This window comes from Onthophagus taurus, chromosome 10, assembly GCF_036711975.1.
Source record: "Onthophagus taurus isolate NC chromosome 10, IU_Otau_3.0, whole genome shotgun sequence".
NCBI lineage: Eukaryota > Metazoa > Arthropoda > Insecta > Coleoptera > Scarabaeidae > Onthophagus > Onthophagus taurus.
The window spans coordinates 11657871-11685615 of NC_091975.1; the positions used below are offsets into that span (position 1 = coordinate 11657871).

Consider the following 27745-nt stretch of genomic DNA (forward strand, 5'->3'; position numbering starts at 1 on the left):
TCCGTTTCTTTCATTGGAAAGCTCATAATTTGTAGAATAAGTGCTGATAGTTTCAAAATGATTTGTTTAAATCCCGATTTGTTATGATTTTTTGAAAATTAATGAAAATTGTTGCTTAACCCAAAAAATGAGAAGCTGTCTAATAATTAATATCTCAAAAACTAAAAAATATTTTGAAAATCCGGTTCTTTCATTGGAAAGCTCATAATTTGTAGAATAAGTGCTGATAGTTTCAAAATGATTTGTTTAAATCCCGATTTGTTATGATTTTTTGAAAATTAATGAAAATTGTTGCTTAACCCAAAAAATGAGAAGCTGTCTAATAATTAATATCTCAAAAACTAAAAGATATTTTGAAAATCCGTTTCTTTCATTGGAAAGCTCATAATTTGTAGAATAAGTGCTGATAGTTTCAAAATGATTTGTTTAAATCCCGATTTGTTATGATTTTTTGAAAATTAATGAAAATTGTTGCTTAACCCAAAAAATGAGAAGCTGTCTAATAATTAATATCTCAAAAACTAAAAGATATTTTGAAAATCTGTTTCTTTCATTGGAAAGCTCATAATTTGTAGAATAAGTGCTGATAGTTTCAAAATGATTTGTTTAAATCCCGATTTGTTACGATTTTTTGAAAATTAATGAAAATTGTTGCTTAACCCAAAAAATGAGAAGCTGTCTAATAATTAATATCTCAAAAACTAAAAGATATTTTGAAAATCCGTTTCTTTCATTGAAAAGCTCATAATTTGCAGAATAAGTGCTGATAGTTTCAAAATGATTTGTTTAAATCCCGATTTGTTATGATTTTTTGAAAATTAATGAAAATTGTTGCTTAACCCAAAAAATGAGAAGCTGTCTAATAATTAATATCTCAAAAACTAAAAGATATTTTGAAAATCCGTTTCTTTCATTGGAAAGCTCATAATTTGTAGAATAAGTGCTGATAGTTTCAAAATGATTTGTTTAAATCCCGATTTGTTATGATTTTTTGAAAATTAATGAAAATTGTTGCTTAACCCAAAAAATGAGAAGCTGTCTAATAATTAATATCTCAAAAACTAAAAGATATTTTGAAAATCTGTTTCTTTCATTGGAAAGCTCATAATTTGTAGAATAAGTGCTGATAGTTTCAAAATGATTTGTTTAAATCCCGATTTGTTATGATTTTTTGAAAATTAATGAAAATTGTTGCTTAACCCAAAAAATGAGAAGCTGTCTAATAATTAATATCTCAAAAACTAAAAGATATTTTGAAAATCCGTTTCTTTCATTGGAAAGCTCATAATTTGTAGAATAAGTGCTGATAGTTTCAAAATGATTTGTTTAAATCCCGATTTGTTATGATTTTTTGAAAATTAATGAAAATTGTTGCTTAACCCAAAAAATGAGAAGCTGTCTAATAATTAATATCTCAAAAACTAAAAGATATTTTGAAAATCCGTTTCTTTCATTGGAAAGCTCATAATTTGTAGAATAAGTGCTGATAGTTTCAAAATGATTTGTTTAAATCCCGATTTGTTATGATTTTTTGAAAATTAATGAAAATTGTTGCTTAACCCAAAAAATGAGAAGCTGTCTAATAATTAATATCTCAAAAACTAAAAGATATTTTGAAAATCTGTTTCTTTCATTGGAAAGCTCATAATTTGTAGAATAAGTGCTGATAGTTTCAAAATGATTTGTTTAAATCCCGATTTGTTACGATTTTTTGAAAATTAATGAAAATTGTTGCTTAACCCAAAAAATGAGAAGCTGTCTAATAATTAATATCTCAAAAACTAAAAGATATTTTGAAAATCCGTTTCTTTCATTGAAAAGCTCATAATTTGCAGAATAAGTGCTGATAGTTTCAAAATGATTTGTTTAAATCCCGATTTGTTATGATTTTTTGAAAATTAATGAAAATTGTTGCTTAACCCAAAAAATGAGAAGCTGTCTAATAATTAATATCTCAAAAACTAAAAGATATTTTGAAAATCCGTTTCTTTCATTGGAAAGCTCATAATTTGTAGAATAAGTGCTGATAGTTTCAAAATGATTTGTTTAAATCCCGATTTGTTATGATTTTTTGAAAATTAATGAAAATTGTTGCTTAACCCAAAAAATGAGAAGCTGTCTAATAATTAATATCTCAAAAACTAAAAGATATTTTGAAAATCTGTTTCTTTCATTGGAAAGCTCATAATTTGTAGAATAAGTGCTGATAGTTTCAAAATGATTTGTTTAAATCCCGATTTGTTATGATTTTTTGAAAATTAATGAAAATTGTTGCTTAACCCAAAAAATGAGAAGCTGTCTAATAATTAATATCTCAAAAACTAAAAGATATTTTGAAAATCCGTTTCTTTCATTGGAAAGCTCATAATTTGTAGAATAAGTGCTGATAGTTTCAAAATGATTTGTTTAAATCCCGATTTGTTATGATTTTTTGAAAATTAATGAAAATTGTTGCTTAACCCAAAAAATGAGAAGCTGTCTAATAATTAATATCTCAAAAACTAAAAGATATTTTGAAAATCTGTTTCTTTCATTGGAAAGCTCATAATTTGTAGAATAAGTGCTGATAGTTTCAAAATGATTTGTTTAAATCCCGATTTGTTATGATTTTTTGAAAATGAGTGAAAATAGTTGCTTAACCCAAAAAATGAGAAGCTGTCTAATAATTAATATCTCAAAAACTAAAAGATATTTTGAAAATCCGTTTCTTTCATTGGAAAGCTCATAATTTGTAGAATAAGTGCTGATAGTTTCATAATGATTTGTTTAAATCCCGATTTGTTATGATTTTTTGAAAATGAGTGAAAATTGTTGCTTAACCCAAAAAATGAAAATCTGTCTAATAATTAATATCTCAAAAACTAAAAGATATTTTGAAAATCTGTTTATTTCATTGGAAAGCTTATAATTTGTAGAATAAGTGCTGATAGTTTCAAAATGATTTGTTTAAATCCCGATTTGTTATGATTTTTTGAAAATGAGTGAAAATTGTTGCTTAACCCAAAAAAGTGAGAAACTGAATAATAATCAATATCTCAAAAACTAAAAGATATTTTGAAAATCCGTTTCTTTCATTGGAAAGCTCATAATTTGTAGAATAAGTGCTGATAGTTTCAAAATGATTTGTTGAAATCCCGATTTGTTATGATTTTTTGAAAATTAATGAAAATAGTTGCTAAACCCAAAAAATGAGAAGCTGTCTAATAATTAATATCTCAAAAACTAAAAGATATTTTGAAAATCTGTTTCTTTCATTGGAAAGCTCATAATTTGTGGAATAAATGCTGATAGTTTCAAAATGATTTATTGAAATCCCGATTTGTTATGATTTTTTGAAAATGAGTGAAAATTGTTGCTTAACCCAAAAAATGGGAAACTGTCTAATAATTAATATCTTAAAAACTAAAAGATATTTTGAGAATCTGTTTCTTTCATTGGAAAGCTCATAATTTGTGGAATAAATGCTGATAGTTTCAAAATGATTTATTGAAATCCCGATTTGTTATGATTTTTTGAAAATGAGTGAAAATTGTTGCTTAACCCAAAAAATGGGAAACTGTCTAATAATTAATATCTTAAAAACTAAAAGATATTTTGAGAATCTGTTTCTTTCATTGGAAAGCTCATAATTTGTGGAATAAATGCTGATAGTTTCAAAATGATTTATTGAAATCCCGATTTGTTATGATTTTTTGAAAATGAGTGAAAATTGTTGCTTAACCCAAAAAATGGGAAACTGTCTAATAATTAATATCTTAAAAACTAAAAGATATTTTGAGAATCTGTTTCTTTCATTGGAAAGCTCATAATTTGTGGAATAAATGCTGATAGTTTCAAAATGATTTATTGAAATCCCGATTTGTTATGATTTTTTGAAAATGAGTGAAAATTGTTGCTTAACCCAAAAAATGAGAAACTGTCTAATAATTAATATCTTAAAAACTAAAAGATATTTTGAAAATCTGTTTCTTTCATTGGAAAGCTCATAATTTGTGGAATAAATGCTGATAGTTTCAAAATGATTTATTGAAATCCCGATTTGTTATGTTTTTTGAAAATGAGTGAAAATAGTTGCTTAACCCAAAAAATGAGAAACTGTCTAACAATTAATATCTTAAAAACTAAAAGATATTTTGAAAATCCGTTTATTTCATTGGAAAGCTCATAATTTGCAGAATAAGTGCTGATAGTTTCATAATGATTTGTTTAAATCCCGGTTTGTTATGATTTTTTGAAAATGAACGAAAATTGTTACTTAACCCAAAAAATGAGAAACTAATAATTAATATCTCAAAAACTAAAAGATATTTTGAAAATCCGTTTCTTTCATTGGAAAGCTCATAATTTGTACAATAAGTGCTGATAGTTTCATAATGATTTATTGAAATCTCGATTTGTTATGATTTTTTGAAAATATGTGAAAATGGTTGCTTAACCCAAAAAATGGGAAACTGTCTAATAATTAATATCTCAAAAACTAAAAGATATTTTGAAAATCCGTTTCTTTAATTGGAAAGCTCATAATTTGTAGAATAAGTGCTGATAGTTTCATAATGATTTGTTTAAATCCCGATTTGTTATGATTTTTTGAAAATGAACGAAAATTGTTACTTAACCCAAAAAATGAGAAACTCTTTAATAATTAATATCTCAAAAACTAAAAGATATTTTGAAAATCCGTTTCTTTCATTGGAAAGCTCATAATTTGTACAATAAGTGCCGATAGTTTCATAATGATTTATTGAAACCCGATTTGTTATGATTTTTTGAAAATGAGTGAAAATAGTTGCTTAACCCAAAAAATGAGAAACTGTCTAATAACTAATATCTCAAAAACTAAAAGATATTTTGAAAATCCGTTTCTTTCATTGGAAAGCTCATAATTTGTAGAATAAATGCTGATAGTTTCAAAATGATGTGTTTAAATCCCGATTTGTTATGATTCTTTAAAAATAAGTGAAAATTGTTGCTTAAACCGAAAGATGAGTTATTGTTTAAAACTTAATAATTCAAAAACTAAAAGATATTTTGAGAATCCGTTTCTTTCATTGGAAAGCTTATAATTTGCAGAATAAGTGCTGATAGTTTCATAATGATTTATTGAAATTCCGATTTGTTATGATTTTTTGAAAATGAGTGAAAATAATTGCTTAACCCAAAAAATGAGAAACTCGTTAATAATTAATATCTCAAAAACTAAAAGATATTTTGAAAATCCGTTTATTTCATTGGAAAGCTCATAAATTGAATTAGATATGCTGATAATTTCACAAGAATTCATTAAACTTACAATTTATTACGATTTTTTGAAAATAATTGTTATCAAGAAATGTTTAAAAATTAATATTCCAAAAACTAAAAGATTTTTTAATCCGTTTTTTTATGGGAAAGCTTATAATTTAAGGGGAGCTTAATGGGATTCTGATAAAAAGAATCTCTAACATTTTCAGCCAAGGTGAACGAGTCTTTGATATTGTATGGAGTAGGGTGGATGGATTTTTAGTAAACCATATAATTTAGGGATGGTACCATTATGGAAAACCAGTCTTCTATATGTTTCCTTCGAGATGTGTTTTAAATCGAGTTTAATCGAATTTCCTTTGAACCGTGGTAGTTGGGTCAGATTTGAGGACCTCATATGTGTGAGGTCCTGTGTGTGTTAGACAACTTCTTTCAGATTTCTGCATTATTATTTTGGTTGAGTTTGGTGAGTAAAGTGTTGTTAAACTCTAAGTTTTATGCCCACATCTGTCTTCATGGTGATCAAATATCCAAGAAAGCTAAACAGCAAGTTTTCTTACGTACATGTTCTTCTCTTAATCTATATATCTTTGCTTGTTCCTGTTTCTATCTATCATGGTATACATAAAAAGTTTTATGTAGGATTATAAAAATTTTCAGGTCATAAATCTCAATCGAAATCATCATAGAAAAAATAAACAAAGAAAATGTATTGTTGCTTTAATATCGTAAAGGTTAAAAAATAAACTCCAAGATTAGTATACCCGAAAATATCTTGATGATACAAGATGATAGGTCGTAAACTCTTAAAATTTCCTTTCTTATTTCTCGTTAAATATGTGTTATTAATCATGATTTGAACGTTTTCAATTCGTACGATTAATAATTCAATCGCATAGGTATACATTATTAATGAAAAAATTATGATATGCAATTCGCTGCTTATGACATAAATTTGGAATAACATTATTAACGTTATTTCCCACCGCTTTAATTTAAATGGTACATAACATTCTATTATAAAGCAGAGTTTAGTATTAACGACGTTGTCACAATCATTTCGTATCATAACATAATACGCCAAAACATATCCCAAAAGAAATCCACCAAAACGAGCCAATTTCAAAATAATTTTCATATTTTCTTCAATAAATTTAAATCTTTCGTGGTCAACGAGTTGTTTAATATCACTTAATATGGTAATCATTTCGAGCAACTCAAATCGTTTTCGCAAAACTTGAATGGTATTAACCAGAATAACTGCAGCTATAGCAAAAAATTCGAGATTAAGTAATATATTAGTAAAATTCTTCTTGTAATCTAAAATCGTTAAAATAACCACTAAAGTATACTTAATTATTGTTGTTGTAACACACTCACCTGTAAGATTTATAAAAAGCGGATAAAAGCTCCAAATTAAGTTGATTACGACCAATATTGATGTTCCTATTTTATTAAACCCGCGCGATATGGGCCAAGAGTGGCATTTGCGGAGATACTTTTCGAGAAGGTAAAAACCGAATGTTTTCGACATCTTGAATGATGTTGAACTAAAAAGAAAGCTTAGCTTCGAGTTTACGTGTATGTGGATACGTGTACCGATATTAAAAATTTAGTTGTGACTATTGATTTATCATCTACATTTCTTAATCTGACCAATAAGTAATTTTTGAAGAAATGTATTAACTCGAAAACTAAACGATTAAATCTTTTATTTTGCTAAAAAGTGGGTTCTTTGCGTTATAATTTGATAAAAAATTCATTTTGGTATCTCAAAAAATCGATGAGTTATGATTTTTTGAAAATAACTCTAAAATATTGAAATGTCTACAAACGCGATTTAATTTGAAACGTGTTATCTCAAAAACTAATCGAGATACGCTTAAATCTTTTATTTTGTTAAAAAGTGGGTTCTTTGCGTTATAATTTGGTAAAAAATTAATTTTGGTATCTTAAAAAATCGATGAGTTATGATTTTTTGAAAATGACTCTAAAATATTAAAATGTCTACAAACGCGATTTAATTTGAAACGTGGTATCTCAAAAACTAATCGAGATACGCTTAAATCTTTTATTTTGTTAAAAAGTGTTATCTTTGCGTTATAATTTGGTAAATGATTCATTTTGGTATCTCAAAAAATCGATGAGTTATGATTTTTTAAAAATAAGTCTAAAATATTAAAATGTCTACAAACGCGATTTAATTTGAAACGTGTTATCTCAAAAACTAATCGAGATACGCTTAAATCTTTTATTTTGTTAAAAAGTGGGTTCTTTGCTTTATAATTTGATAAAAAAATCATTTTGGTATCTCAAAAAATCGATGAGTTATGATTTTTTGAAAATGACTCTAAAATATTGAAATGTCTACAAACGCGATTTAATTTGAAACGTGGTATCTCAAAAACTAATCGAGATACGCTTAAATCTTTTATTTTGTTAAAAAGTGAGTTCTTTGCTTTATAATTTGATAAATGATTCATTTTGGTATCTCAAAAAATCGATGAGTTATGATTTTTTAAAAATGACTCCAACACATTAAAATGATCAGAAACACGATTTAATTTGAAACGTGGTATCTCAAAAACTAATCGAGATACGCTTAAATCTTTTATTTTGTTAAAAAGTGAGTTCTTTGCTTTATAATTTGATAAAAAATTCATTTTGGTATCTCAAAAAATCGATGAGTTATGATTTTTTGAAAATGACTCTAAAATATTAAAATGTCTACAAACGCGATTTAATTTGAAACGTGTTATCTCAAAAACTAATCGAGACACGCTAAAATCTTTTATTTTGTTAAAAAGTGGGTTCTTTGCTTTATAATTTGATAAAAAATTCATTTTGGTATCTCAAAGAATCGATGAGTTATGATTTTTTGAAAAAGACTCTAAAATATTAAAGTGCTTACAAACACGATTTAATTTGAAGCGTGGTATCTCAAAAACTAATCGAGATACGCTTAAATCTTTTATTTTGTTAAAAAGTGGGTTCTTTACTTTATAATTTGATAAAAAATTTATTTTGGTACCTCAAAAAATCGATGAGTTATGATTTTTTGAAAATGACTCTAAAATATTAAAATGTCTACAAACGCGATTTAATTTGAAACGTGTTATCTTCAAAACCTAATCGAGATACGCTTAAATCTTTTATTTTGTTAAAAAGTGGGTTCTTTGCTTTATAATTTGATAAAAAATTCATTTTGGTATCTCAAAAAATCAACGAGTTATGATTTTTTGAAAATGACTAACACATTAAAATGTTTAGAAACACGATTTAATTTGAAACGTGTTATCTCAAAAACTAATCGAGATACGCTTAAATCGTTTATTTTGTTAAAAAGTGGGTTCTTTGCTTTATAATTTGATAAAAAATTCATTTTGGTATCTCAAAAAATCGATGAGTTATGATTTTTTGAAAATGACTCTAACACATTAAAATGTTTAGAAACACGATTTAATTTGAAACGTGGTATCTCAAAAACTAATCGAGATACGTTTAAATCTTTTATTTTGTTAAAAAGTGGGTTCTTTGCTTTATAATTTGATAAAAAATTCATTTTGGTATCTCAAAAAATCGATGAGTTAAGATTTTTTGAAAATAACTCTAAAATATTAAAATGTCTACAAACGCGATTTAATTTGAAACGTGTTATCTTCAAAACCTAATCGAGATACGCTTAAATCTTTTATTTTGTTAAAAAGTGGGTTCTTTGCTTTATAATTTGATAAAAAATTCATTTTTGTATCTCAAAAAATCGATGAGTTATGATTTTTTGAAAATAACTCTAAAATATTAAAATGTCTACAAACACGATTTAATTTGAAACGTGTTATCTCAAAAACTAATCGAGATACGCTTAAATCTTTTATTTTGTTAAAAAGTGGGTTCCTTGCTTTATAATTTGATAAAAAATTCATTTTGATATCTCAAAAAATCGATGAGTTATGATTTTTTAAAAGTAACTCTAAAATATTGAAATGTCTACAAACTCGATTTAATTTGAAACGTGGTATCTCAAAAACTAATCGAGATACGCTTAAATCTTTTATTTTGTTAAAAAGTGGGTTCTTTGCTTTATAATTTGATAAAAAATTCATTGTGGTATCTCAAAAAATCGATGAGTTATGATTTTTTGAAAATGACTAACACATTAAAATGTTTAGAAACACGATTTAATTTGAAACGTGTTATCTCAAAAACTAATCGAGATACGCTTAAATCTTTTATTTTGTTAAAAAGTTGGTTCTTTGCTTTATAATTTGATAAAAAATTCATTGTGGTATCTCAAAAAATCGATGAGTTATGATTTTTTGAAAATGACTAACACATTAAAATGTTTAGAAACACGATTTAATTTGAAACGTGTTATCTCAAAAACTAATCGAGAAACGCTTAAATCTTTTATTTTGTTAAAAAGTGGATTCTTTGCGTTATAATTTGATAAAAAATTCATTTTGGTACCTCAAAAAATCGATGAGTTAGTATTTTTTGAAAATGACTCTAAAATATTAAAATGTCTGCAAACGCGATTTAATTTGAAACGTGTTATCTCAAAAACTAATCGAGATACGCTTAAATCTTTCATTTTGTTAAAAAGTGGGTTCTTTGCTTTATAATTTGATAAAAAATTCATTTTTGTATCTCAAAAAATCGATGAGTTATGGTTTTTTGAAAATAACCCTAAAATATTAAAATGTTTAGAAACACGATTTAATTTGAAACGTGTTATCTCAAAAACTAATCGAGATACGCTTAAATCTTTTATTTTGTTAAAAAGTGGGTTCTTTGCTTTATAATTTGATAAAAAATTCATTGTGGTATCTCAAAAAATCGATGAGTTATGATTTTTTGAAAATGACTCTAACACATTAAAATGTTTAGAAACACGATTTAATTTGAAACGTGGTATCTCAAAAACTAATCGAGGTACGCTTAAATCTTTTATTTTGTTAAAAAGTGGGTTCTTTGCTTTATAATTTGATAAAAAATTCATTGTGGTATCTCAAAAAATCGATGAGTTATGATTTTTTGAAAATGACTAACACATTAAAATGTTTAGAAACAGGATTTAATTTGAAACGTGTTATCTCAAAAACTAATCGAGATACGCTTAAATCTTTTATTTTGTTAAAAAGTGGGTTCTTTGCTTTATAATTTGATAAAAAATTCATTGTGGTATCTCAAAAAATCGATGAGTTATGATTTTTTGAAAATGACTAACACATTAAAATGTTTAGAAACACGATTTAATTTGAAACGTGTTATCACAAAAACTAATCGAGATACGCTTAAATCTTTTATTTTGTTAAAAAGTGGGTTCTTTGCTTTATAATTTGATAAAAAATTCATTGTGGTATCTCAAAAAATCGATGAGTTATGATTTTTTGAAAATGACTCTAAAATATTGAAATGTCTACAAACGCGATTTAATTTGAAACGTGTTATCTCAAAAACTAATCGAGATACGCTTAAATCTTTTATTTTGTTAAAAAGTGGGTTCTTTGCTTTATAATTTGATAAAAAATTCATTGTGGTATCTCAAAAAATCGATGAGTTATGATTTTTTGAAAATGACTCTAAAATATTGAAATGTCTACAAACGCGATTTAATTTGAAACGTGTTATCTCAAAAACTAATCGAGATACGCTTAAATCTTTTATTTTGTTAAAAAGTGGGTTCTTTGCTTTATAATTTGATAAAAAATTCATTGTGGTATCTCAAAAAATCGATGAGTTATGATTTTTTGAAAATGACTCTAAAATATTGAAATGTCTACAAACGCGATTTAATTTGAAACGTGTTATCTCAAAAACTAATCGAGATACGCTTAAATCTTTTATTTTGTTAAAAAGTGGGTTCTTTGCTTTATAATTTGATAAAAAATTCATTGTGGTATCTCAAAAAATCGATGAGTTATGATTTTTTGAAAATGACTAACACATTAAAATGTTTAGAAACACGATTTAATTTGAAACGTGTTATCTCAAAAACTAATCGAGATACGCTTAAATCTTTTATTTTGTTAAAAAGTGGGTTCTTTGCTTTATAATTTGATAAAAAATTCATTGTGGTATCTCAAAAAATCGATGAGTTATGATTTTTTGAAAATGACTCTAAAATATTGAAATGTCTACAAACGCGATTTAATTTGAAACGTGTTATCTCAAAAACTAATCGAGATACGCTTAAATCTTTTATTTTGTTAAAAAGTGGGTTCTTTGCTTTATAATTTGATAAAAAATTCATTGTGGTATCTCAAAAAATCGATGAGTTATGATTTTTTGAAAATGACTAACACATTAAAATGTTTAGAAACACGATTTAATTTGAAACGTGTTATCTCAAAAACTAATCGAGATACGCTTAAATCTTTTATTTTGTTAAAAAGTGGGTTCTTTGCTTTATAATTTGATAAAAAATTCATTGTGGTATCTCAAAAAATCGATGAGTTATGATTTTTTGAAAATGACTCTAAAATATTGAAATGTCTACAAACGCGATTTAATTTGAAACGTGGTATCTCAAAAACTAATCGAGATACGCTTAAATCTTTTATTTTGTTAAAAAGTGCTATCTTTGCGTTATAATTTGATAAAAAATTCATTTTGGTATCTCAAAAAATCGATGAGTTATGATTTTTTGAAAATGACTCTAAAATATTGAAATGTCTACAAACGCGATTTAATTTGAAACGTGGTATCTCAAAAACTAATCGAGATACGCTTAAATCTTTTATTTTGTTAAAAAGTGCTATCTTTGCGTTATAATTTGATAAAAAATTCATTTTGGTATCTCAAAAAATCGATGAGTTATGATTTTTTGAAAATGACTCTAACACATTAAAATGTTTAGAAACACGATTTAATTTGAAACGTGTTATCTCAAAAACTAATCGAGATACGCTTAAATCTTTTATTTTGTTAAAAAGTGGGTTCTTTGCTTTATAATTTGATAAAAAATTCATTGTGGTATCTCAAAAAATCGATGAGTTATGATTTTTTGAAAATGACTCTAAAATATTGAAATGTCTACAAACGCGATTTAATTTGAAACGTGTTATCTCAAAAACTAATCGAGATACGCTTAAATCTTTTATTTTGTTAAAAAGTGGGTTCTTTGCGTTATAATTTGATAAAAAATTCATTTTGGTATCTCAAAAAATCGATGAGTTATGATTTTTTGAAAATGACTCTAAAATATTGAAATGTCTACAAACGCGATTTAATTTGAAACGTGTTATCTCAAAAACTAATCGAGATACGCTTAAATCTTTTATTTTGTTAAAAAGTGGGTTCTTTGCTTTATAATTTGATAAAAAATTCATTTTGGTATCTCAAAAAATCGATGAGTTATGATTTTTTGAAAATAACTCTAAAATATTAAAATGTCTACAAACGCGATTTAATTTGAAACGTGGTATCTCAAAAACTAATCGAGATACGCTTAAATCTTTTATTTTGTTAAAAAGTGGGTTCTTTGCTTTATAATTTGATAAAAAATTCGTTTTGGTATCTCAAAAAATCGATGAGTTATGATTTTTTGAAAATGACTCTAACACATTAAAATGTTTAGAAACACGATTTAATTTGAAACGTGGTATCTCAAAAACTAATCGAGATACGCTTAAATCTTTTATTTTGTTAAAAAGTGGGTTCTTTGCTTTATAATTCGATAAAAAATTCATTTTGGTATCTCAAAAAATCGATGAGTTATGATTTTTTGAAAATGACTCTAACACATTAAAATGTTTAGAAACACGATTTAATTTGAAACGTGGTATCTCAAAAACTAATCGAGATACGCTTAAATCTTTTATTTTGTTAAAAAGTGGGTTCTTTGCTTTATAATTTGATAAAAAATTCGTTTTGGTATCTCAAAAAATCGATGAGTTATGATTTTTTAAAAATGACTCTAAAATATTGAAATGTCTACAAACGCGATTTAATTTGAAACGTGGTATCTCAAAAACTAATCGAGATACGCTTAAATCTTTTATTTTGTTAAAAAGTGGGTTCTTTGCTTTATAATTTGATAAAAAATTCATTTTAGTATCTCAAAAAATCGATGAGTTATGATTTTTTGAAAATGACTCTAAAATATTAAAATGTTCACAAACGCGATTTAATTTGAAACGTGGTATCTCAAAAACGAATCGAGATAATCTTAAATCGTTTATTTTGTTAAAAAGTGGGTTCTTTGCTTTATAATTTGATAAAAAATTCATTTTGGTATCTCAAAAAATCGATGAGTTATGATTTTTTGAAAATGACTCTAAAATATTGAAATGTCTACAAACGCGATTTAATCTGAAACGTGGTAACTCAAAAACTAATCGAGATACGCTTAAATCTTTTATTTTGTTAAAAAGTGGGTTCTTTGCGTTATAATTTGGTAAATGATTCATTTTGGTATCTCAAAAAATCGATGAGTTATGATTTTTTGAAAATGACTCTAAAATATTAAAATGTTCACAAACACGATTTAATTTGAAACGTGGTATCTCAAAAACTAATCGAGATACGCTTAAATCTTTTATTTTGTTAAAAAGTGGATTCTTTGCGTTATAATTTGGTAAATGATTCATTTTGGTATCTCAAAAAATCGATGAGTTATGATTTTTTGAAAATGACTCTAAAATATTAAAATGTTCACAAACACGATTTAATTTGAAACGTGGTATCTCAAAAACTAATCGAGATACGCTTAAATCTTTTATTTTGTTAAAAAGTGGGTTCTTTGCTTTATAATTTGATAAAAAATTCATTTTGGTATCTCAAAAAATCGATGAGTTATGATTTTTTGAAAATAACTCTAAAATATTAAAATGTCTACAAACGCGATTTAATTTGAAACGTGGTATCTCAAAAACTAATCGAGATACGCTTAAATCTTTTATTTTGTTAAAAAGTGGGTTCTTTGCTTTATAATTTGATAAAAAATTCGTTTTGGTATCTCAAAAAATCGATGAGTTATGATTTTTTGAAAATGACTCTAACACATTAAAATGTTTAGAAACACGATTTAATTTGAAACGTGGTATCTCAAAAACTAATCGAGATACGCTTAAATCTTTTATTTTGTTAAAAAGTGGGTTCTTTGCTTTATAATTCGATAAAAAATTCATTTTGGTATCTCAAAAAATCGATGAGTTATGATTTTTTGAAAATGACTCTAACACATTAAAATGTTTAGAAACACGATTTAATTTGAAACGTGGTATCTCAAAAACTAATCGAGATACGCTTAAATCTTTTATTTTGTTAAAAAGTGGGTTCTTTGCTTTATAATTTGATAAAAAATTCGTTTTGGTATCTCAAAAAATCGATGAGTTATGATTTTTTGAAAATGACTCTAAAATATTGAAATGTCTACAAACGCGATTTAATTTGAAACGTGGTATCTCAAAAACTAATCGAGATACGCTTAAATCTTTTATTTTGTTAAAAAGTGGGTTCTTTGCTTTATAATTTGATAAAAAATTCATTTTGGTATCTCAAAAAATCGATGAGTTATGATTTTTTGAAAATGACTCTAAAATATTAAAATGTTCACAAACGCGATTTAATTTGAAACGTGGTATCTCAAAAACTAATCGAGATACGCTTAAATCGTTTATTTTGTTAAAAAGTGGGTTCTTTGCTTTATAATTTGATAAAAAAGTCATTTTGGTATCTCAAAAAATAGATGAGTTATGATTTTTTAAATATGACTCTAAAATATTGAAATGTCTACAAACGCGATTTAATTTGAAACGTGGTATCTCAAAAACTAATCGAGATACGCTTAAATCTTTTATTTTGTTAAAAAGTGGGTTCTTTGCTTTATAATTTGATAAAAAATTCATTTTGGTATCTCAAAAAATCGATGAGTTATGATTTTTTGAAAATGACTCTAAAATATTAAAATGTTCACAAACGCGATTTAATTTGAAACGTGGTATCTCAAAAACGAATCGAGATAATCTTAAATCGTTTATTTTGTTAAAAAGTGGGTTCTTTGCTTTATAATTTGATAAAAAATTCATTTTGGTATCTCAAAAAATCGATGAGTTATGATTTTTTAAATATGACTCTAAAATATTGAAATGTCTACAAACGCGATTTAATTTGAAACGTGGTATCTCAAAAACTAATCGAGATACGCTTAAATCTTTTATTTTGTTAAAAAGTGGGTTCTTTGCTTTATAATTTGATAAAAAATTCATTTTGGTATCTCAAAAAATCGATGAGTTATGATTTTTTGAAAATGACTCTAAAATATTAAAATGTTCACAAACGCGATTTAATTTGAAACGTGGTATCTCAAAAACGAATCGAGATAATCTTAAATCGTTTATTTTGTTAAAAAGTGGGTTCTTTGCTTTATAATTTGATAAAAAATTCATTTTGGTATCTCAAAAAATCGATGAGTTATGATTTTTTGAAAATGACTCTAAAATATTGAAATGTCTACAAACGCGATTTAATCTGAAACGTGGTAACTCAAAAACTAATCGAGATACGCTTAAATCTTTTATTTTGTTAAAAAGTGGGTTCTTTGCGTTATAATTTGGTAAATGATTCATTTTGGTATCTCAAAAAATCGATGAGTTATGATTTTTTGAAAATGACTCTAAAATATTAAAATGTTCACAAACACGATTTAATTTGAAACGTGGTATCTCAAAAACTAATCGAGATACGCTTAAATCTTTTATTTTGTTAAAAAGTGGATTCTTTGCGTTATAATTTGGTAAATGATTCATTTTGGTATCTCAAAAAATCGATGAGTTATGATTTTTTGAAAATAACTCTAAAATATTAAAATGTTTAGAAACACGATTTAATTTGAAACGTGTTATCTCAAAAACTAATCGAGATACGCTTAAATCTTTTATTTTGTTAAAAAGTGGATTCTTTGCGTTATAATTTGGTAAATGATTCATTTTGGTATCTCAAAAAATCGATGAGTTATGATTTTTTGAAAATGACTCTAAAATATTAAAATGTCTACAAACACGATTTAATTTGGAACGTGTTTTCTCAAAAACTAATCGAGATACGCTTAAATCTTTTATTTTGTTAAAAAGTGGGTTCTTTGCTTTATAATTTGATAAAAAATTCATTTTGGTATCTCAAAAAATCGATGAGTTATGATTTTTTGAAAATAACTCTAAAATATTAAAATGTCTACAAACGGAATTTAATTTGAAACGTGGTATCTCAAAAACTAATCGAGATACGCTTAAATCTTTTATTTTGTTAAAAAGTGGGTTCTTTGCTTTATAATTTGATAAAAAATTCATTGTGGTATCTCAAAAAATCGATGAGTTATGATTTTTTGAAAATGACTAACACATTAAAATGTTTAGAAACACGATTTAATTTGAAACGTGTTATCTCAAAAACTAATCGAGATACGCTTAAATCTTTTATTTTGTTAAAAAGTGGGTTCTTTGCGTTATAATTTGATAAAAAATTCATTTTGGTATCTCAAAGAATCGATGAGTTATGATTTTTTGAAAATGACTCTAAAATATTGAAATGTCTACAAACGCGATTTAATTTGGAACGTGGTATCTCAAAAACTAATCGAGATAAGCTTAAATCTTTTATTTTGTTAAAAAGTGGATTCTTGGCGTTATAATTTGGTAAAAGATTCATTTTGGTATCTCAAAAAATCGATGAGATAGGTTTTTTTGAAAATTACTCTAAAATATTAAAATGTTTAGAAACACGATTTAATTTGAAACGTGTTATCTCAAAAAGTAATCGAGATACGCTTAAATCTTTTATTTTGTTAAAAAGTGGGTTCTTTGCGTTATAATTTGGTAAATGATTCATTTTGGTATCTCAAAAAATCGATGAGTTATGATTTTTTGAAAATGACTCTAAAATATTAAAATGTTCACAAACACGATTTAATTTGAAACGTGGTATCTCAAAAACTAATCGAGATACGCTTAAATCTTTTATTTTGTTAAAAAGTGGGTTCTTTGCTTTATAATTTGATAAAAAACTCATTTTGGTATCTCAAAAAATCGATGAGTTATGATTTTTTGAAAATGACTCTAAAATATTAAAATGTCTACAAACACGATTTAATTTGAAACGTGCTATCTCAAAAACTAATCGAGATACGTTTAAATCTTTTATTTTGTTAAAAAGTGGGTTCTTTGCTTTATAATTTGATAAAAAATTCATTTTGGTATCTCAAAAAATCGATGAGTTATGATTTTTTGAAAATAACTCTAAAATATTAAAATGTCTACAAACGCGATTTAATTTGAAACGTGCTATTTCAAAAACTAATCGAGATACGCTTAAATCTTTTATTTTGTTAAAAAGTGGGTTCTTTGCTTTATAATTTGATAAAAAATTCATTTTGGTATCTCAAAAAATCGATGAGTTATGATTTTTTGAAAATAACTCTAAAATATTAAAATGTTTAGAAACACGGTTTAATTTGAAACGTGTTATCTCAAAAACTAATCGAGATACGCTTAAATCTTTTATTTTGTTAAAAAGTGCTATCTTTGCTTTATAATTTGATAAACAATTCATTGTGGTATCTCAAAAAATCGATGAGTTATGATTTTTTGAAAATGACTCTAACACATTGAAATGTCTACAAACACGATTTAATTTGAAACGTGCTATCTCAAAAACTAATCGAGATACAATTAAATCTTTTATTTTGTTAAAAAGGTGGTTTTTTGTGTTATAATTTGGTAAATGATTCATTTTGGTATCTCAAAAAATCGATGAGTTATGATTTTTTAAAAATAAGTCTAAAATATTAAAATGTCTACAAACGCGATTTAATTTGAAACGTGTTATCTCAAAAACTAATCGAGATACGCTTAAATCTTTTATTTTGTTAAAAAGTGGGTTCTTTGCGTTATAATTTGGTAAATGATTCATTTTGGTATCTCAAAAAATCGATGAGTTATGATTTTTTGAAAATGACTCTAACACATTAAAATGTTTAGAAACACGATTTAATTTGAAACGTGGTATCTCAAAAACTAATCGAGATACGCTTAAATCTTTTATTTTGTTAAAAAGTGGGTTCTTTGCTTTATAATTTGATAAAAAATTCATTTTGGTATCTCAAAAAATCGATGAGTTATGATTTTTTGAAAATGACTCTAAAATATTAAAATGTTCACAAACGCGATTTAATTTGAAACGTGGTATCTCAAAAACGAATCGAGATAATCTTAAATCGTTTATTTTGTTAAAAAGTGGGTTCTTTGCTTTATAATTTGATAAAAAATTCATTTTGGTATCTCAAAAAATCGATGAGTTATGATTTTTTAAAAATGACTCTAAAATATTGAAATGTCTACAAACGCGATTTAATTTGAAACGTGCTATTTCAAAAACTAATCGAGATACGCTTAAATCTTTTATTTTGTTAAAAAGTGGGTTCTTTGCTTTATAATTTGATAAAAAATTCATTTTGGTATCTCAAAAAATCGATGAGTTATGATTTTTTGAAAATAACTCTAAAATATTAAAATGTTTAGAAACACGGTTTAATTTGAAACGTGTTATCTCAAAAACTAATCGAGATACGCTTAAATCTTTTATTTTGTTAAAAAGTGCTATCTTTGCTTTATAATTTGATAAACAATTCATTGTGGTATCTCAAAAAATCGATGAGTTATGATTTTTTGAAAATGACTCTAAAATATTGAAATGTCTACAAACGCGATTTAATTTGGAACGTGGTATCTCAAAAACTAATCGAGATAAGCTTAAATCTTTTATTTTGTTAAAAAGTGGATTCTTGGCGTTATAATTTGGTAAAAGATTCATTTTGGTATCTCAAAAAATCGATGAGATAGGTTTTTTTGAAAATTACTCTAAAATATTAAAATGTTTAGAAACACGATTTAATTTGAAACGTGTTATCTCAAAAAGTAATCGAGATACGCTTAAATCTTTTATTTTGTTAAAAAGTGGGTTCTTTGCGTTATAATTTGGTAAATGATTCATTTTGGTATCTCAAAAAATCGATGAGTTATGATTTTTTGAAAATGACTCTAAAATATTAAAATGTTCACAAACACGATTTAATTTGAAACGTGGTATCTCAAAAACTAATCGAGATACGCTTAAATCTTTTATTTTGTTAAAAAGTGGGTTCTTTGCTTTATAATTTGATAAAAAATTCATTTTGGTATCTCAAAAAATCGATGAGTTATGATTTTTTGAAAATGACTCTAAAATATTAAAATGTCTACAAACACGATTTAATTTGAAACGTGCTATCTCAAAAACTAATCGAGATACGTTTAAATCTTTTATTTTGTTAAAAAGTGGGTTCTTTGCTTTATAATTTGATAAAAAATTCATTTTGGTATCTCAAAAAATCGATGAGTTATGATTTTTTGAAAATAACTCTAAAATATTAAAATGTCTACAAACGCGATTTAATTTGAAACGTGCTATTTCAAAAACTAATCGAGATACGCTTAAATCTTTTATTTTGTTAAAAAGTGGGTTCTTTGCTTTATAATTTGATAAAAAATTCATTTTGGTATCTCAAAAAATCGATGAGTTATGATTTTTTGAAAATAACTCTAAAATATTAAAATGTTTAGAAACACGGTTTAATTTGAAACGTGTTATCTCAAAAACTAATCGAGATACGCTTAAATCTTTTATTTTGTTAAAAAGTGCTATCTTTGCTTTATAATTTGATAAACAATTCATTGTGGTATCTCAAAAAATCGATGAGTTATGATTTTTTGAAAATGACTCTAACACATTGAAATGTCTACAAACACGATTTAATTTGAAACGTGCTATCTCAAAAACTAATCGAGATACAATTAAATCTTTTATTTTGTTAAAAAGGTGGTTTTTTGTGTTATAATTTGGTAAATGATTCATTTTGGTATCTCAAAAAATCGATGAGTTATGATTTTTTAAAAATAAGTCTAAAATATTAAAATGTCTACAAACGCGATTTAATTTGAAACGTGTTATCTCAAAAACTAATCGAGATACGCTTAAATCTTTTATTTTGTTAAAAAGTGGGTTCTTTGCGTTATAATTTGGTAAATGATTCATTTTGGTATCTTAAAAAATCGATGAGTTATGATTTTTTGAAAATGACTCTAAAATATTAAAATGTTTAGAAACACTCATTAGAATCATTTTGAATTAATAAATTTCTCTTTTTTACAGATTGTTTGTGGAATAACTTTTTTAATAATGGGCACCGTTGGATTTATCGAAGAAAGAGGAGAACTAAATTTGGGATTTGGAATACCAGCGGGATCGGCCATAATTTTAGCAGCAGGTTCGTTACAATTAAATCCAATATATCAGCCCTCCCAATCAATACCAAGAGCCGGAAGTGTTACAACAAAAATACGGAGAGAAAATGAACCGCTGCGCTTTCCAGATAACGAATATAAATAGACTCCCTCAGCAATTTCATTTACAATTTATTTCAATCTTCCTTTCTATATTATCATTTATTTATTTATTTATTTATTTATTTATTTTTAGCTGGAAGTTTGCACACAACCAAAGGTTTCGGAGGCTACAAAACATCAACGTGTCCACCAAACTCTCCATTACGCTTTTTGGGTCCAACACTTCAAATCGCCGTTCCATTAACAATCATTTGGGGGACAGCTTGTTCGTTTCTAGTCGCACTTTTCGTTAAATCACTTAAAACGTTAACTATTAATCCGATAATGAAGCCTAACTACGACGACGAAGAACCTAATTATTTATGTCACAAACGCGATTTGACGATTTTAGCCTCGTTGGAAGCATCCTTGTGTTTCGTTGTCATCATTTCCATCATTACCTTATTAAGAATCGATTGCAAATACGACCCAGATTGATCTGCGCTTACCATCGACCAAAGCGGAACCCATCAAATCGGGGTTAGCGTGGTCGGTGGGGAAAATAATTGTTTAGCACCCGCTATGGTTACATCTACAAGTAACGAAAGAGTTGGAAGAGTTGCTTGGGTTGTGTAAGAAATTTTAAGACACAAATAGATCCATAAACAGCCCAAAATTAATGAAGATATCAACGTCAATATTACCAAATAAAATCGTTATTAATAAAATATTTATGTAGATAAAAGTAGGGTTCACTTGTAATTATGTATTTAGATTTTTAGAGGGACAATAAACGTAAAAAAATGATGAACAAGCATTTCATTTAAAATTACCATAGATAATTATAGTTAAAATCCATTATATTGCCAAAGAACGTTCTTTTTAACGTGTCGATCTGTTGTTTGTCGTAACTTCAAAGTAATTTTGTTTAAAATATTTACAATTACACTTAATATTAGTCTTATTAGTATTACATTAGTCTTTGAAGATGGCCATGGGCCGAAACTAGTAAGACTTAATTAAATAAATAATAGAACCTGTTTCAAAAGTACAATACTAAGAATATAGAATTTAATTATCTTCTCATGTAAAATTACCATGTATTATATTTTTCTCCATATCTATACATCTGAGAGCAAAAGTGCAAGAGAGCAATATTGTTAATAATAAAATTTGCTACAAGTTTTGTTCTAAAATTTTTTTTGTAATATGTTCCGATTCCTGATTATTACCATTAGCAGTTGCTATAAGTTTGTAAAACAACGAAATTCATCAAATTATTATATTTTCGTATTTTTCTCCATATCTATACATTTGAGAGCAAAAGTGAAAGAGAGCTATTATTAAGAATGAAATTTGCTATAACTATCGTTGTAAATGTTTTTTTGTAATGTGCTCCAGTCTTCCAGTGTTACCATTGCTTGTAGAACAAAGAAATTCTTAAAATCACAATATTATTGTATTTTTCTCTATATCTATACATTTGAGAGCAAAAGTGCAAGAGAGCAATACTGTTAAGAATGAAATTTGCTATAACTATCATTTTAAAAATATTTTTCTAATGTGCTCCAGTTCTCCAGTGTTACCATTATTTGTAGAACAAAGAAATTTATTAAATTACAATATTATCGTATTTTTCTCTATATTTATACATTTGAGAGCAAAAGTGCAAGAGAGCAATATTGTTAATAATAACATTTGCTACCAGTTTTGTTCTAAAAATTTTTTTGTAATATACCCCGGTTCTCCAGTGTTACCATTACTTGTAAAACAAAGAAATTCATCAAATTATTATATTTTCGTATTTTTCTCCATATCTATACATTTGAGAGCAAAAGCGAAAGAGAGCAATATTATTAAGAATGAAATTTGCTATAACTATCGTTGTAAAAGTATTTTTGTAATGTGCTCCAGACTTGTAGAACAAAGAAATTCATCAAATTACAATATTATCGTAGTTTTTTCTGTATCTATACATTTGAGAGCAAAAGTGTAAGAGAGCAATATTGTTAACAATAACATTTGCTATAACTTTAATTCCAAAAGTTTTTTTATAATATACTCCGGTTCTCCAGTGTTACCATTACTTGTAAAACAAAGAAATTCATCAAATTACAATATTATCGTGTTTCTCTCCATATCTATACATCTAAGAGCAAAAGTGCAAGAGAGCAATATGGTTAACAATAAAATTTGCTACAAGTTTTGTTCAAAAAATTTTTTTGTAATATGTTCCGATTCTTGATTATTACCATTAGCAGTTGTTACAAGTTTGTAAAACAACGAAATTCATCAAATTATTATATTTTCGTATTTTTCTCCATATCAATACATTTGAGAGCAAAAGTGAAAGAGAGCAATATTATTAAGAATGAAATTTGCTATAATTATCGTTCTAAAAGTTTTTTTGTAATGTGCTCCAGTTCTCCAGTGTTACCATTACATGTAAAACAAAGAAATTCATCAAATTATTATATTTTCGTATTTTTCTCCATATCAATACATTTGAGAGCAAAAGTGAAAGAGAGCAATATTGTTAAGAATAAAATTTGCTATAATTATCGTTCTAAAAGTTTTTTTGTAATATGGTCCAGTTCTCCAGTGTTACCATTACTTGTAAAACAAAGAAATTCATCAAATTACAATATTATCGTATTTTTATCCATATCTATACATCTAAGAGCAAAAGTGCAAGAGAGCAATATTGTTAACAATAAAATTTGCTACAAGTTTTGTTCTAAAAATTTTTTTGTAATATGTTCCGATTCCTGATTATTACCATTAACAGTTGTTACAAGTTTGTAAAATAACGAAATTCATCAAATTATTATATTTTCGTATTTTTCTCTATATCAATACATTTGAGAGCAAAAGTGAAAGAGAGCAATATTATTAAGAATGAAATTTGCTATAACTATCGTTGTAAAAGTTTTTTTGTAATGTGCTCCAGTACTCCAGTGTTACCATTACTTGTAGAACAAAGAAATTCATCAAATTACAATATTATTGTATTTTTCGCTATATCTATACATTTAAGAGCAAAAGTGCAAGAGAGCAATACTGTTAAGAATAAAATTTGCTATAACTATCGTTGTAAAAGTATTTTTGTAATGTGCTCCAGTTCTCCAGTGTTACCATTACTTGTAAAACAAAGAAATTCATCAAATTACAATATTATCGTGTTTTTCTCCATATCTATACATCTAAGAGTAAAAGTGCAAGAGAGCAATATTGTTAACAATAAAATTTGCTACAAGTTTTGTTCTAAACATTTCTTTGTAATATGTTCCGATTACTGATTATTACCGTTAACAGTTGTTACAAGTTTGTAAAACAACGAAATTCGTCAAATTATTATATTTTCGTATTTTTCTCCATATCAATACATTTGAGAGCAAAAGTGAAAGAGAGCAATATTATTAAAAATGAAATTTGCTATAACTATCGTTGTAAAAGTTTTTTTGTAATATGCTCCAGTCCTTCAGTGTTACCACTACTTGTAAAACAAAGAAATTCATCAAATTACAATATTATCGTGTTTTTCTCCATATCTATACATCTAAGAGCAAAAGTGTAAGAGAGCAATATTGTTAACAATAAAATTTGCTACAAGTTTTGTTCTAAAATTTTTTTTGTAATATGTTCCGATTCCTGATTATTACCATTAACAGGTGTTACAAGTTTGTAAAACAACGAAATTCATCAAATTATTATATTTTCGTATTTTTCTCCATATCTATACGTCTTAGAGCAAAAGTGCAAGAAAGCAATATTGTTAATAATAAAATTTGTTATAACTTTAATTTCAAAAGTTTTTTTATAATATGCTCCGGTTCTCCAGTGTTACCATTACTTGTAAAACAAAGAAATTTATCAAATTACAATATTATCGTGTTTCTCTCCATATCTACAGTGTGTCCCCGGATTGTGTCCCCGTAAGGTATAATTGACGATAAATTTTTGAATTCAAATTCCATCTTTTGCAATTAAAGTCTGGATGTCATAAAACGGAATATAACCAAGTTTTACGTCAAATGTCCTCAAAGTACCAAAGTTAACGCAAGAAGTTTGTTAACCGTGGCAGGTAAAGTGGTCTTTCTGAGCAATGTACAACAAAAGTTGATTAAGATAAAATGTTTGTTATGTTAAATTATAGCGATATGCCGAATTTTATTAATTTAGTATACAGGGTGTCCTGTTAAGCGTAGGGAGCGTCTGTATCTCAACAACGGTAAGGCCTAAAGGTTTGGGAAAAAAATCCTTATAAGCAAAGTGGGCATGAGAAATAGCTGGAAATTATTTTGAAGTTCGTAATTCGACCGCTAGGGGGCGTAACTGCCATAGAGAAACATAAAATTCCCTCTATCTCAGAAAGTTAGACGATGAGCTATAACTTTGACAACATCAATAAGTAGCTTGGATAATACCGCATCGCTTTTGTTTTGCGATATTTCTCATAACTGTCATAATAAGGCAGGGGGAGGCCAATGCGTTTTCAAATGTTTACATTTGAATATCTCCTGGACCATTCAACCGATTTGAATATTTTTAGTCTTGTTTGAAAGAGCATTTCATGCTCTTTTAAAAGATATTTTCAGTAAGACCGCTTGGTTTAAAACAAATAAGCTAGAGGGCGTTATCTGCAGCGGTTGCATATTTTTGTGATTTAAAAAAAAAGTTAAATGGAACGGTACTATTTACTTGACAGACCGTTAATCACCATAAAATTTGCTAAATATTAATGAAAACCGCATCTCGATATCTCCATCCATTCTCGAATTATAAAAGAAAATGTTAAAAATTCGTATATCTTAATCGGATCAAGTTACCTTAAGAAACAAATAAGAGAGAACAATAATTTTATTATCTAGAACCTTCTAGAACACTTTATCCAAGCTTAGAACTGCTTCAAAACTACTTTTGAGGCGTGTTGAAAAGCCAACGGATCAATGAAACATCAACAATGATAATAAAACAAAATAAACCAAAACACTTAGAATAACTTAAATTTTTGGCAAAAATAACTCGCTAATGTGCTAAATGCCTTTCATAAACCTCGATGCATTTATTTAATCTAGTTTCGATGAAAAAAAAGCGCTGCTTAAGTCTCGGCCCTGGACACGTTTCTACTGGTATTTAGTGTTTTGTCATATTTTCCCTGGTTATTGGGTTTTCTTGAAAAGTCAGGTCGTTTAGTCTACCCAATAGATAAAGGGGTGAAAGCAATGTGGGTTTTGCTCGAACCAAGAATGCATATTATGCAAGTTTACATCAGCTTGTGGACAGATGCTTCATGCATCCATAGCATTTGTGATAAAAGGTTTGGATTTGCCCAAATCATATTTAAAAGTCAATGGTAATAGTTCAGTCTGTTATCATAATCGGTATCTGTTAAGGCCTGATGTAAAACAACGTGGTGGAGATATTATTCTCTTGAGAACTCTTGTGGACAATTGTTTTCGGAGTTCCCAGATTATGAGGAATCACATTGCGCACCAATGTGATTTACGAATTCATAGAGATGTCTGAATGGGCTACACGTTGCCAGTTTTCCGTAATCGCTAAGTCAATCTTAAAAACACTTCTAGAGATAAATGTCTTTCTTTGTCGTAATTGCATTGCACATTTTTGCCATGCAGTTGTATCGTATTCGAAACATTGAAAATAAATCATCATACGCTTCTGCGTTAGTAAATGGCATGTTTACAGTTACCATGGTTATGTGATTTGTTTTTCTCGATGAGGTAACTGGATCCAATTGATGGCACTCGAGTTTTTAACATTTTCTTCTATAATTCGAGAACGGGTGGCGATATCGAGATGCGGTTTTCACTAAAATTTAGCAAATTTTAAGGTGACTAAGGGTCTGTAAAGTAAATAGTATCGTTACATTTAACTTTTCTTCAAAAATCACAAAGATATGTAATCGCTGCAGATAACGTCCTCTAGCTCATTTGTTTTAAAACAAACGGTCTTACTGAAAACATCTTTAAAAAGAGCATAAAATGCTCTTTCAAACAATACCGAAAATATTCAAATCGGTTGAATGGTCTAGGAGATATTAAAATGTAAACATATGAAAACGCATTGGCCTCCCCTTCCCTTATTATGACAGATACGAGAAATATCGCAAAACAAAAGCGATGCGGTATTATCCAAGCTATTAAATGATGTTGTCAAAGTTATAGCTCATCGTCTAAGTTTCTGAGATAGCGGCAACTTTATGTTTCTCAATGGCAGTTACGCCCCCTAGCGGTCGAATTACGAACTTCTAAATAATTTCCAGCTATTTCTCTTGGTCACTTTGCTTATAAGGACTTTTTTCCCAAACCTCTAGGTCTTACCGTACGCTTTACGGGACACCTGTATAAAAGAGAAAATGAGTTTTTTCTTGAAAATTTTTTTCTAATATTCCGTTTTACATCAAAAACAAATGATCTGAGTGAACTAACAATTATCATTTGATAGCTTAGCTTTAGCCTATTGTCAAGTATTAATTAAACATGTTTACATTACAACATAAAATATTTATAGTGCAGTGCTATGGCTTAGGGAACATTAGTTACAATGCAAAGACAATTTGAGGAAAAATTTGGATTTTTAGTAGATAAGAAAACAATTAAGAGAATTGATAAAAAAATTTTGGAAACGGGCAATGTGGAAAATAATAGGAAGGAAAAAAGCTTTTAGATGAACATGATGCGGGGTCGATTGTTGCATTAACGAATGCAATGGATTACGGTAAGGTGTCGTTAAGAAAAAAGGCAGTTCAAGTTGGTGTAAGTAAATCCCAATTACAAAGAATGTATCGAGAAAATAAAATATTGCCGTATAAACCAAAATTTCACCACACCATCGAATTAGGTGATGAAGCAAAGCGTTTAGATTATTGTTTGTGGCTTGGGTACAAAATTTTGAAAGACAGAACTTTTTTAAAAAACATAATATTTTCGGACGAAGCATGGTTCACCATTAATGGAGTGGTTACATCGCAAAATTGTCGATTCTGGTCAAAGACTAATCCACATTATCGCATCGCTTGTAAACGCCAGTATTCCCAGAAAGTGAATGTGTGGTGTGCTGTTTCGTTGAACGGTGTTATTGGACCTTACTTCATAAACGGCAATTTGAATCAACACCGATAT

At 27.0% G+C, this 27745-nt stretch overlaps 1 protein-coding gene across 1 annotated transcript in view; it reads left to right on the forward strand.

Moving 5' to 3' along the window:
- The window catches only part of LOC111421536 (uncharacterized), a 111301-nt gene extending 89887 nt beyond the window's left edge, over positions 1 to 21414 (forward strand). The window contains exons 3-4 of the mRNA XM_071199176.1: positions 20428 to 20542; positions 20755 to 21414. Coding sequence (XP_071055277.1) covers positions 20428 to 20542; positions 20755 to 21098 — 459 coding nt within the window. The 3' untranslated portion in view covers positions 21099 to 21414. The remainder of the gene's footprint in view (positions 1 to 20427; positions 20543 to 20754) is intronic.
- Positions 21415 to 27745: the final 6331 nt, after the last annotated feature.